This window comes from Seriola dumerili, unplaced genomic scaffold, assembly GCF_002260705.1.
Source record: "Seriola dumerili isolate Sdu_G_001 unplaced genomic scaffold, Sdu_1.0 BDQW01000043.1, whole genome shotgun sequence".
NCBI lineage: Eukaryota > Metazoa > Chordata > Actinopteri > Carangiformes > Carangidae > Seriola > Seriola dumerili.
Window position 1 is genome coordinate 2,112,535 of NW_019174298.1, and position 12,073 is coordinate 2,124,607.

At 41.8% G+C, this 12,073-nt stretch overlaps 2 protein-coding genes across 2 annotated transcripts; one reads left to right on the top strand and one right to left on the bottom strand.

Moving 5' to 3' along the window:
• The first annotated feature begins 1,037 nt into the window (after window positions 1-1,037).
• LOC111217361 (beta-1,3-galactosyltransferase 5-like) lies at window positions 1,038-3,566 on the top strand. Its single transcript, XM_022739189.1, has one exon. The coding sequence runs from the start codon at window positions 1,382-1,384 to the stop codon at window positions 2,501-2,503; it is 1,122 nt and encodes a 373-aa protein (XP_022594910.1). The 5' UTR covers window positions 1,038-1,381; the 3' UTR covers window positions 2,504-3,566.
• Window positions 3,567-4,475: 909 nt separating this feature from the next.
• On the bottom strand, window positions 4,476-11,695 carry wdr46 (WD repeat domain 46). The gene is made up of 14 exons (XM_022739162.1): window positions 11,645-11,695; window positions 11,215-11,391; window positions 10,753-10,833; window positions 10,540-10,652; window positions 10,322-10,409; window positions 9,369-9,430; window positions 9,063-9,167; window positions 8,770-8,920; window positions 7,734-7,969; window positions 6,152-6,305; window positions 5,771-5,918; window positions 5,364-5,554; window positions 5,139-5,252; window positions 4,476-5,027 (listed from the first exon to the last, which is right to left on the bottom strand). The coding sequence occupies exons 1-14, from the start codon at window positions 11,693-11,695 to the stop codon at window positions 4,908-4,910; spliced, it is 1,791 nt and encodes a 596-aa protein (XP_022594883.1). The 3' UTR covers window positions 4,476-4,907.
• Between the last annotated feature and the right edge of the window lie 378 nt (window positions 11,696-12,073).

The following is a 12,073-nucleotide window of genomic DNA, read 5'->3' on the forward strand; positions in this document are numbered from 1 at the left end:
AGCACTCAGATAGCTAGATAGATAGATAGATGGATAGATCGAAAACAGGCATTACCACCAAATGACCACAAGGTGTCGCCCTGCACCACCAGGCGTGACAGCTCTGCATGTGCAGGAGAACAATAGGCGCACGGGAAAGCTTCACATCCAGTCAAATGACAGTGATGAACAATAATAATAATAATAATAATAATAATAATCATCATCATCATCATCATCATCATCATCATCACTACTACACATTTTTTCATAGATTGTGAAGCCCTGGGTCACATGACATGAAAACATTTTTTTTATTGGCATAATAGGCTATTTATGAATAGGCCTAAATATTATCAATTAAGTCAAAGCATTAATATTTCCAAAATTATGTGCCTTTTTAGCTTCAACGTCCTGTGACCCAGTGGCTAACAGTCATTCTGAAGTGTTTGACATGTGACTAATACAAAACTGTGGTCACGCCATCTACTCACGATTCTGATATGAACACTGGAAATTCTTCCTAACTTTTATTTCATTTTTCGATCAGAAAAATTTAAATAACGAACGTTATATAATATTCTATTCTTTCCTATTACGATCTGCATCATACTGTTCATGCATTTCTCCAGCCAATAAATGCTTCGCTATTATTTGCCCATATTGCAGCTATAATGGGAATCGGAATCTAGTAGCCTAAACAGTAGGATATATGCCCCAAGCCAACTACACTTTCTCTGCAGTAATACAAGGTTTTAATCCTTTGATCAAATGATCAAACTGCGCCAACAGACACGGGGTATTATTTATTAACAAATGATTATACGCTACAGTATACTGTATACAGTATACTGTATACAGTATTGACCTAGTGCATAAAAATCTTTATGCACTAGGTCAATATTTATTGATATGGTCCTATTAGATCTCTGTGTAGTCGGCCACAGGAAAGTCAATACGCAGCTTGATGACCGGAAAATAAAACTGCTCATCAAAAGCAAACCTCGTCACATCATCAGAGAGCATCGGGGCGCGCTTTACCTAAGGGTGGAGCAAAAATAGCTCCGGGTTGCTGTCGAATCGACCGTTTCATTTGCGCAGCTGCATATCCCACTTTTTTAAAACTGACTGAGCTGTAGCATCAACACAAGAGTACCAGCTCCTTTACCGCATCCTCACCGACACTGGCTCTGTCCCACGGCTGCTGCTGCGGGTCTGGATCCCTGAGCAAAGCAGCGACGCGAGGAGAACGAGATTGGAGGGGACGCACAAAGACGCAATGGTAGAGGGATAGAGGGGGATTCTAGTCGTGGAGACAAGGGAAGGAAGGCAAGGGGGAAAAGGGCGAGTTGCAGCAGCCATCGCCGTCCTCAGAGCTGCGCAGCGGTCGTGGAGGTTGGTCATGGTCGGACGGGGACTATGTACCGGGGTATGTAAACCCCGGTTTGGGAAGCGGGGGAGCCGGCCTGGGCTTTTGCCATTTCTTTGCGCGGCGATGGCGTGCGCAGCGCTGTTGGCTCTGCTCTTTGTGGACCTCATCGAGTCATGGGTCACCTCGATGAGCATGAACACGGTGGTGGAGCCGCATGCCGGCATCATCCCCCCACAGAGCGTCCCTCCCACCAGACCCGAGGAGTTCCTGCTCATGCCCAGCCCGCTCGTGTGCCAGCGTGCCAAGCCTTACCTCATCACCATGGTTACCACGGCTCCTGCCAATCAGAGGGCCCGCCAAGCCATCAGGGACACCTGGGGAGGGGAAGTGGAGGTGAGGGGCCTGCGGGTCATGACCCTCTTCATGGTGGGTGTGACGTCTGACCCGGGACTGGCCAAACTGCTGATAGAGGAGGCCCGGGAGCGAGGAGATCTGATTCAAGGGCGTTTTTTGGACACCTACTCCAACCTCACCCTGAAGACCCTGTCCATGCTGGGCTGGGCCCGTCGGTTCTGCCCTCATGCTCACTTCATGGCCAAAGTAGATGATGATGTCCTGTTCAATCCCAGTGCCCTCCTGCACTTTCTGAACAAGAGCCGTAACCCCTATGAACAAGGAGACTTGTACCTTGGTCGGGTGCATCTACATGTGGCTCCGGACCGTGACCCGGATAGTAAGCACTACCTCCCTGCAGGGGCCTACCCTCCCTCTGTCTTTCCAGACTATTGCAGTGGTACGGCCTATGTTCTGTCCCGCTCTGCACTGCTCAAAATTTCCCTGGCAGCCTCTGCTTCACCTTTATCCACACCTCTGCCCCCAGAGGATGTGTTTGTAGGTCTGTGTGCTCGGGCAGCTGGGGTGCTGCCCTCACACTGTCCTCTCTTCTCTGGTGGTCCAGGTGTTCCCTATGGGCGCTGCTGCTATCAGGCCATGGTGTCCATCCACCACATCACTCCCAGGGAGATGCTGCACTTCTGGGCTGACGTTCATTCGTCTCATCCCTGCTCATGGCTGAGTCTGCGTGCTTCTCTGGGGATGTGCAAAGTCAGGGCGATGCTTGGGTCAGCTCTGGGGCTGGAACAGGGGTTGTGAGGGTTGCTGAAAACTGGAATCAGTGAGGCTGTGCCTCGCTTCAATACTGTGAACAGCACAAGTGCTCTTCAGATTGTGAAGCTACACTGTGTGCACTGAAAAAATGTCAGTTTATTTTTATAGCTTTATTTTTTTAAACACTACAATGCATTTTACTGGCTTTTTTTGCAGAAAAGGGGACGAGCAGCTGGTAGTTTGAAGAACTGTCACAGTAATCTTTAGCCTATCTTTAGACTGTTACAGCATCCTGCATTATTACACTGACACATACTGTAGATGTAGAACAAACAACACAGGCATGCTGATAGAATATGGCGAGGAATTACAGTCGCTTATTTGATGAATGCACATCGGAACAAGTACTTCTATTAATACGTTACGTCGACATCTATAAGCTGCTACTGTTATATATGTAGTATATCACCAGGTACTTAAATTCTAGATGTTAGTCTAAGATGCTTAAATGCATGTATCCAAAAAACAATAAAATAGATAGCAAATCACGAGCTGCATATACCCGGTAGGAAGGAAGTAATAATTAATCAAAACTTGTTGTGTTTAAAAATAATCACCTCGGTACATGAAAGGAATTCATGTTGTTATTCAATAATAAAGACATGATTATATGTGCAATGACAGGGCATGAATTGTTCTGTTGGAGACAGTGAGATGTATTTGACCGGCTGTGGGAACAGACAGCAGGTGAAGTTCTTTCTTTGACAGCTCAGTAAATCTGCTGCCTCAGATCACTGAAAATATGACTGTGAAGGTGATGTGATACACAGTGCCACTGAACAGTAGTATTTCTAACTTTTGTCTGTAAACATTAAGTTGAGTGTGAATGGCTGTTTTGCACTGATGTATCTGGACTGGGTTTAGTCTCTGCTCAACCAATATTGAAGGATTCTATTTTAATAGACAGTTTACCATCTGTCAGAGGTAAAGCGTCAGGCTGTCCCGCTCCTATCACCATGTAAAGAAAGTAGTCGGTGTGTTTACACTCAGGAAATATGTGTGTGAATCAAATACCACCACCAATAAAAAAAAACCCTATGTATCTTAATTTAGGTGTGCCTGGTGTCTTTTTCCAAAGAGACACACACACTCACACGCACAGTTTCAACACTCGACATTTCAATTACATTGTATTTACCCTCTCTCCTTAATAAATGAAGCTAAGGAACTTCACAACAGTTGAGAACATGAATAGGCAAGAGGCAGCGTGACAATTTCTTCCAGCAGATCATGACATGCTTGAACCATCATGACTTCTAACATGAGTCATTACCTGTCTATCACATTCAAGACTTGAGCACAAATTAGCATGTGATCTCACCAAAATATATGAAGGAATCACAAGCAGAGATGCTCTAAATAAAAGATCCACAAATAATTAATATACAACTCATTTGAACTGTTAACTCCCTCAGAACAGTGCGTGCTGGTAACAATTCAATTCAATTAATTTAGCAGGTCATTCCTGTTGTAAAGCGAAACCATTCTCCCCGGGTCAGGTGTAGTGTGAGAAACTTTTGAAGATAACACATCCTTTGAGCTTTAATTCACATTGAACTCAACTGAGGCTGGGAATATGACAAATGGAAACTTATCAGGCAACGAAGACACAGCTGTGAGGCTTCCTCCTAAATTGCTTGCCTGGTTCCCCTTCCACCTTCCCCTGATCTAAATATTCTGAAAAACTTCTCAGTATACTGTATATATAATTCTTTAAGAAATCATTACAGTTCTTTTGCACAGCCTATCGTCATTGTTGCTAGCAACTGTAAACCAAACATGTCCCAGATACGCCTGCTAAACAGTTTGGGAGGGATGCCAGCTGTGCTCACATCAGCTCTTAAAGTGAGTTACTTTGAGCATTCAATAGAGTTACCGAATGTGCTGACAACGTGGCAGTATGTTTTATATTTGAGCGTTTGTCACATTTAGACAGAATGTAAAATGACACACTGAATTCAGGGGCTTGATATGTTTATTTTTATAACATATTAATATAAAACATTTGACACATGTTCAGTCAGCTACGCCACCAAAGCACATCTTTTGAAAAGGTCAAAAGTGAGTGAAAATTTGTTTATCATTAGAGAAAAAACACAACTAAACACTTATTCTAGGTGACACTCATGCCAGCCTTGCACCTCACATTATTTGCCCACATAGACAGAAAGTTCTTCAGGCTACAGGCATTAAATAGAACAGCCCACTAATGCACTCAACATTGATGAACTGCTAACCATTAGCAGACCATATAGGGAATTTTGGCAGTTTGGTGTTTTGCTCCCACAGTGGAGTAATATCTCCAAAAAATGTGTCCTTTGTATGAAGTTCAAAAGTCACTCCCACAGAATGTCACTGGGGTTTGGGCAGCACAAAGGCTCCTCCTTTTCTATTTTTTGAATCTGTCCAGAGCGGATCTCGAGCTAGATAATACTGCCTTCTTTTTTTCCCTCTCCTCTCTTTCTTTTTCCATCTTCATTTTGTCCTCCACAGTTTTCCTGATTATATCCTGGGGGGTAAACAAGTCAAGAGAGATGAGCCAAGTAATGCAGTCATAGCAGAAAAAAAGAAATCACCCTGTGATTTAATCAAACTTCATTTTATAATCTGGATTACTCACCCTCTGGTCCTCATGAGCCACTTGCTTCTTGCGCCTTTCAACACTGCCAGCAGAACTACGACCTTTTTTCTTAAACTTGGGAATAAATTTTTCTTTGGCAAGTGGGTCAAAGCCCTGAAAAGTAAAAAAGTTGTAAACAATATTAAACCAGTATTTCAAAATATACAGATTTGTAACATAAAATAAAATTTGATATGTGCCGATCAGATTCTTCCAGACACTGACCAGAGCTTGGACCCTGTCTTGGTGCCTTTGTTGAAAGGTGGCGTGGTCAACTTGTCCCAGTTCATTGGGGTCCAGGGTGATGAGCTCCGGCTGGATCTTCTCCAGCAGGGCTTTAACCTCCCACTCCTGCCTCTGCCTTGCACTGCGGTATGGATTTGCATCCAGACCGTCAAAGTTAGGTTCACCCGCACCTATGAATTTAAACAGAGGACAACATCGGTAAAGAGGGGATGAGAACAGTTTTAATGCAAAGTAGAATGCAATGCATGAGTTATTTTCAAAGTAAAATAAAACAGTTTAGAGTTTAGCATTGGCATATGTCATGTGGTCATGGATATTTTGACCTTGACCTATATGGTGCGCCCTTGCTGTCAGGGCTAATATGTAGGTGTGATATCAGGTCGGACCTGGTACGAGCATGCTGGTGAAACCGTCTCCGTGTCCGACCCCGAGGACGTCCTCAAAGGGACAGAAGTGCAGCCCCCACACTGTTCCCTGAGCTCTGTGAGCCATGTAGGGTTTAGTCACTGGAGTGCTCCACACGTCCTTGTACACCTGCATAGAGACAGTTTTCACAGACAAAAATTGAGTGACATGCAAAATACAGATAACCAATATGTAAAGAGGTCTATTATGTACCAGCAATTTGATAGTGAAGAGGTAAGAGGTAAGTACACAACGCAAAATCTACAGTTTCACATTTCTAGTTCTTGCTGATCATTGTATTTATGGTCGCCTGATCGTTTTTCAATGACAAATCAATTGTGTAGTGTGGAGATGATGATGACCTGAACAATATCTCCCGTGGCTGCAGACAGCAGTCCTCTCTGGCTCAGGGATAAACAGGAAGCTCCAGCTGGGAGGAAGAACGACTTCAGGGGCTTGAAGGCTCTAATATCGTATAACTTCAGCTTTTTATCCATTCCAGATGTCACCATGTATCTGCCAATAGAGAAGAACATAACATCAGATTTCTCTCTGGTGGACATCGGGGAAACTGCGCTTCATTGGTCACCACAGAAAATAGTGTATACTTTATTCAACCTGGCAATGAGGCTGTTTATCATTTATGGATATCTTCTGCTAAATTGCTACCTTTAACCACCCACTGTTGTGCCTGGGGGGCACTAGCACTTTGCTTTGGATACTTGCATTAATAAGAAAAGGTGATACACTGTTTTTACAGTGACAAGAAAAAGTATGTAAACCCTTTGGAATGCTCTGGTTTTCTGTGTCAATTGGTTATAAGATAATAAAATGATGTTTTCATGTTGGTATGCAGTTCCCCTTTTACACCATACACAGTGCTGCATGTTCTTCCCAAACAATCACTCCACAAGAATTTTTTCTCCCCCAGTAGCGCTGTGCAGTTTCAAGGTGCTCTTTGGTAAACTTGAGACACACAGTGATGTGGGTTTTTTATTTTTAACTCTGTGGTGTCTGCCATGGACACCGTGGTCCATGATTTGTGTATGATAGACTCATGAACAAAGATGTTAACAAACTGCAATGATTCCTTTAAGCCTTTAGCTGTTACCCTGGGGCTGCACTCTAGAGTTGTGCTTTCGGTGTCATCTTAGCTGCTTCTCAGCCACTTCTAGAGAGAGTGGTCCCAGTACGAAATCTTTCTCAATTTATAAACAATTTGTTGAAATGTGTACTGGTGAATATCTAAACTCGTGATAGGGGATTTCCACGCCATAGCTGGATTTGTCAATGTCACTGGAGCAATTGACTGCACCCACATCGCAATAAAAGCACCATCATTGAAAAAAATTCAGCTTCAGCTACAAATAAGGTTTCCATTCTGTCAATGTGTAGGTTATCTGTCACATCTAGCTTTGTCGAATATAGCGGACAAATGGCCAAGTGGGACCTGATTCCTTCATAGTGCATAACAGCTCAGTCAGGCTTAATCTCCAGGAAGGAGCAGTTGAAGGTGAATGGATTATTGGTTAGTGACTTGCCTTTTCCTTTATTTGCCATGTTACACCTGGTGAACAATATCGAAATGTTGCGTTTATGACTGTAGGAGACCAGAACTACCCATTAAAAACATGATTGATGGCTCCTCACAAACCCCTTAAACCAACAGGAGGCAAGGTACAACCGAGCCCATGCACACACAAGAACAACAGTGGAGCGCAATATAGGCCTGCTGAAAGGGTGTTGGGTGTGCTTGTCTGGGAGAGTAGATGTGATTTTTTGAGGACTGAAGAAAAGATTTTAACACTGATTACAAGACTTGTTACACTATCAAGGAATGAAGTAAAATATAAATGGCAACATGTTTACTACTATCAAACAGTCTCTAAGTATCCAAAAACATGAGGTAAGAAATGATAGGTTCAGAGTTTTATGGTGACTCACGTGCCCGTCTTATCTACAGTGACAGAGCGCACTCCACCCTGGTGACAGAGCATCTTGGCAAGGGCTTCTTTCTGGTTGGGCGACCACAGGGTGACTGTGCCGTTGGGGTGTCCTAGGTGGATAATGGCATTATGAGGGTTCTGGCACATCACATCAAGCCGGCCAGTCTTGGTGCAGATGGCTGCCACCTCCTTTCCCACAGACACATCTAAGTACTGCAGGAAACTTGTAGCACTCTGAAGAGAAGAGCAATAGCAGGAAAGTTTATCAGAGCTGATTACTGTTGGTGAATTCAAGTCAGTTTATAAAAAAAATTCTGTGTTTGATTTTAAAATTATTGTTCTTATTTTACTGTGTATCAGGGGTTCGTGAGGTGTGGAGAGAACGACATGGGGAAAAGACACTGCGTGACGTGAAAGGCACATGTGTATGTTGGTGTTCTAAAACATCCTAAGTAAACCATTATCTTCACTTTCCATCGCGAATAAACTTCAATAAATTTGCTTAGAAATCACTACTCCTTGTTGCTCCTGAGCTTGCCTGATAATCATTACTTTTGTTCAGTATCAAAGTAATCCAGAAACAGTTCTCTGCACATGGGTACAGTCCAAACAGGAACCACTAGTAGCTAATCCAGCATACCTTAGTGAAAATGTCTAATTTTTCTGCTTGTCAGAATGATCCCAGAGAAAAACACGTGTTTATGCATCTCAATTGGATATTGTCTGGACTCTTTTGTAGTGTGTGATAAGTTGTCTTAGCCTGTCATTTGTATTTACTGTCATAATTAAAACAATGTGTCAGTGCTGCCCTCTTGGCCAGGCACCTCTACTGAAAAAGAAAAACTTGAAACTTAATGAGAACTCTACCTGGTTAAAGAGGGAAAAAAATTTAATGAATGTTTAACCAAAAGAAAGCCTGATAGGGTCTGGGTTTGTGGCAAATTCAGCATTCAGAGGGAGACAACTTTTCATTACAAAATTAACATGCAATATGTCACATGCAAAACCTTTAAGCACAGTGATAATGAACCCACCGCTGTGGCTAGCAAAAAGTGGTAGGGGAGGAACTGCATACGAAGGACGTCATTGAATTTGCGGATGCAGTGAAGCTCTATTCCATTGGAGTCATAGATATGCAGCCACTTCTTCTGAGCCACTGCATACATGGCCTCACTGTGGAGCCACCTAAACAAAGGCACAGATGTATGTTATTAACAGAGAACATGTTCACAGCTGCTGGTAGGTGAAGCATGACTGTAGAATATCAAGTGCTCAAGTGTTCAAGTGCTTCGTGTAGTGCTGCATAATGCACGGTTAGATGACTTACTTTACATCATTGATGGACTCCATCACGTTAATCTCACACAACAGCTGTTTGGACTGCCAGTCTACACAAGCAACATGGCCTCTCCTCCCACCTAGCAAAAGGTGACTGAAGGACGGAGAACACAAAATAAACAACAAATGCACAACTCAAAGATTTAAAAGATTTACCTGCCGAGCACCAAACTACAGGCAGACACACTTGCCCCCAGCACTTTATATGACGCCAAAAAACTACAGACCAATAAAGATATCAGGGTAAATTATTTAATATTGAACCAAGACAGCGTTTGGGAAGCGTGATACTGACCGCCCGGTTTTGCTGTAATCCACTCGATATGGTCCAAACTGAGACAGTTTAAGGTTAAAGTACTGAGGAGGGAAAAAAACAAATCAATGAAAAGCAGCAATAGAAGAAAAGAAATAGGTATTGATTGATAATAGTGCTCTTGGAATTCGGTTCAAATGCAATCCAAACATCATTTGCTATGGTATGCTTTTGTCTGATTCATAACAAGGGGCACTTGAATTGCTTTATGTCCTGTATGCACAGTATGAGTGTTTTTTTGTAAACAAACATCTGTTTTACCTCATTGATATGCAAATTTACATAATAAGGTACACCAAAATCTAATTATATTATCTAGTCTATATGGAGTACTTGTGGTGTAAGTACTAAGTTTCTACTATGTATTATGAAGGAGTCTCCGGAGCCACAGACACCAGCATGATGACATGATGTCCAGCATATTATGTGTCAGGGTGACGCGACATGAAAATACAGTAAGGTCTCATATTTTGTTCAACCCTTGACTACATCATGAATTGGTCCCAAGACCAAGCTCTGGAAAATATTTCTGTTCAAATCCTACGTTTTCATATTTTTTCAGCCCATTAATATTATTTTTACTTTTTTCCCAAATCTATAGAAAATATAGGTTACAAAATCTACAGGAATACAAAAAGTCAACATAACCTTCTTTGTAGCCAAAAAGAATTTGAAACAAATCAACAGAAAAGTGATTTCAGACTTGTTAATAAGTTGGGAACCTGTGTTGTGTCTTGCTTATGATAATCCCAGCCTAAAATGCAGTCTATGCACTTTGTTTTTTTACTTCAAGCTGATGTGGATTTAACACCTGCAGTGCCTCAAATAACTAGCAAAGAATGCACATGCAGTATGTCTAAAGAAGTCAAAATAGAGATGTTTTAGTAAATAAGGCCCCAGAACTTTGATGCCAACAGCTTCACTAGTGTCCTCACCTTTGCTCCAGATGTTATATCCACAACATCTGCAATATCTTCCTGAGAGATCGTACATGTGTCTTCATCTTCATCTCCTTCTAGAAACCTGAGATCAGAGGGAAATATTTCACCACCAGGATTTTAATCAAAGACTTTAAGTGACATTTTCATCATTCAAACTCTGTCACATCACACACAGTGGCACGAAGAAACCAGCAATTTTTAGAAGAGCTTACCCTGCGTCCTCTGGGAGTAGGAGGTCAAACCGGGCGGATTGTTTCTGGGCCATTTCTGAAGCTTCTTCGGAGCGAGCTATCATATCTTTCAGTTTGTAATGCTGGCGGCGATGCTAGGAAGAGATGCAAAGAGATGTTGGCTTGTGGCAACAGCTAACTCCACTTACTTACCAGAAATAGTAAAGAAAAAAAAAATAGACATTGGGGTGTTACCTTTTTAGTTTTATCTTTCCTCTTGAACTTCTGCATCCTGTCTTCTGGAATTGGAGCAGGACCAGGGAACGGGTCTGATTTCTGAGAGAGTATGAAGTATTAGAGAAAATACACAGGATCTACTTTGTTAATACGAGAATAGAGGGCTGTTGATGTAATATCAATAATGGAATAGAAAAGTAGAGATTATCTGGGGGTACTGTATTATCTTCTGGTGATAAAGGCTGCTTTACAGTTATGGTGAAGTGCAGCACTTTGTATTCAAACAAAAACCCTGAACAACCTTTACAATACAATGAAAGGATATGAAATGACAGTGTCATTCAGATGCAAACCCGACCCCATAACAGCCACTTTCATTCTATTTTAATAATAAGATGACAATGATAATACATAATACAATATGACACTTTTCAAAAGCCAAGTCATAAGACGACATGTTAACTGACATAAAACTCTTACCCCTGATATGAATTTCTTTCCATCTATTTGAGTCTGGTCTTGCTTTCTTTTTTTCGTTTTCTGTGTCTTTTGCTCCGCCTGCTGCAGAGCCTCTTCAGTCCGCCCTCCACCTTCTCCCACTTTGTTTTCATCTTTCTCCTTCTCCTGTGTCTCCTGCCAGTACCGAGCTGGAGGCAGCTGAAGAGAAGCAAAAAGTGACAGGTTAGAGAGAGAGAGAGAAAGAGAGATTTTGTGTGTGTGTGTGTGTGCGCGCACACACACACACACAAAATCTCGGAGACGGTCTGCTCGCCTCCTCCAGGACACTGCTGGTGCTAACAAACAATCAGCCATTGTTACTGTCTGTCTGTCAGCACGTGTTAGCTGGTGATATCAAAAGCCGGACTCGGTTTCAGTAATGACCCTTCACTCATGATTTAATCGCAGTTACCTTTTTCCCCACGTGTGAAACGCTCACTGTTGCCTCGCCGGGAGACGCCATCTTTGTTGTATACGTTTTTCAGTTCCTGTGAAGTCAGAACTAACTACGTCACTTCTGGTTGTGTACGTGTTCGTGTGTGTGTATTTAATTATTCTTTTTTTTAATTATTTGATTAAAATCATTTCATTTAAAACAATTAATTATTATTCGTTTGTTTTTTTTTAATATTTTAGTTTAGTTTATTGTTATGTGTAATATTTAACGCATCAGTTATAAATAACTGAATAAATAAAAGTAAGCAGTTATAAAAATACGAATAAGGGAATTATTATTATTGTTATTATTTTATTATTATTTTATTTGTATTGTTATTATCATACTTATTATCAATCATGGTTTGAATCTTCTAATGGCTACTTCAAGCATGATAATGCACCA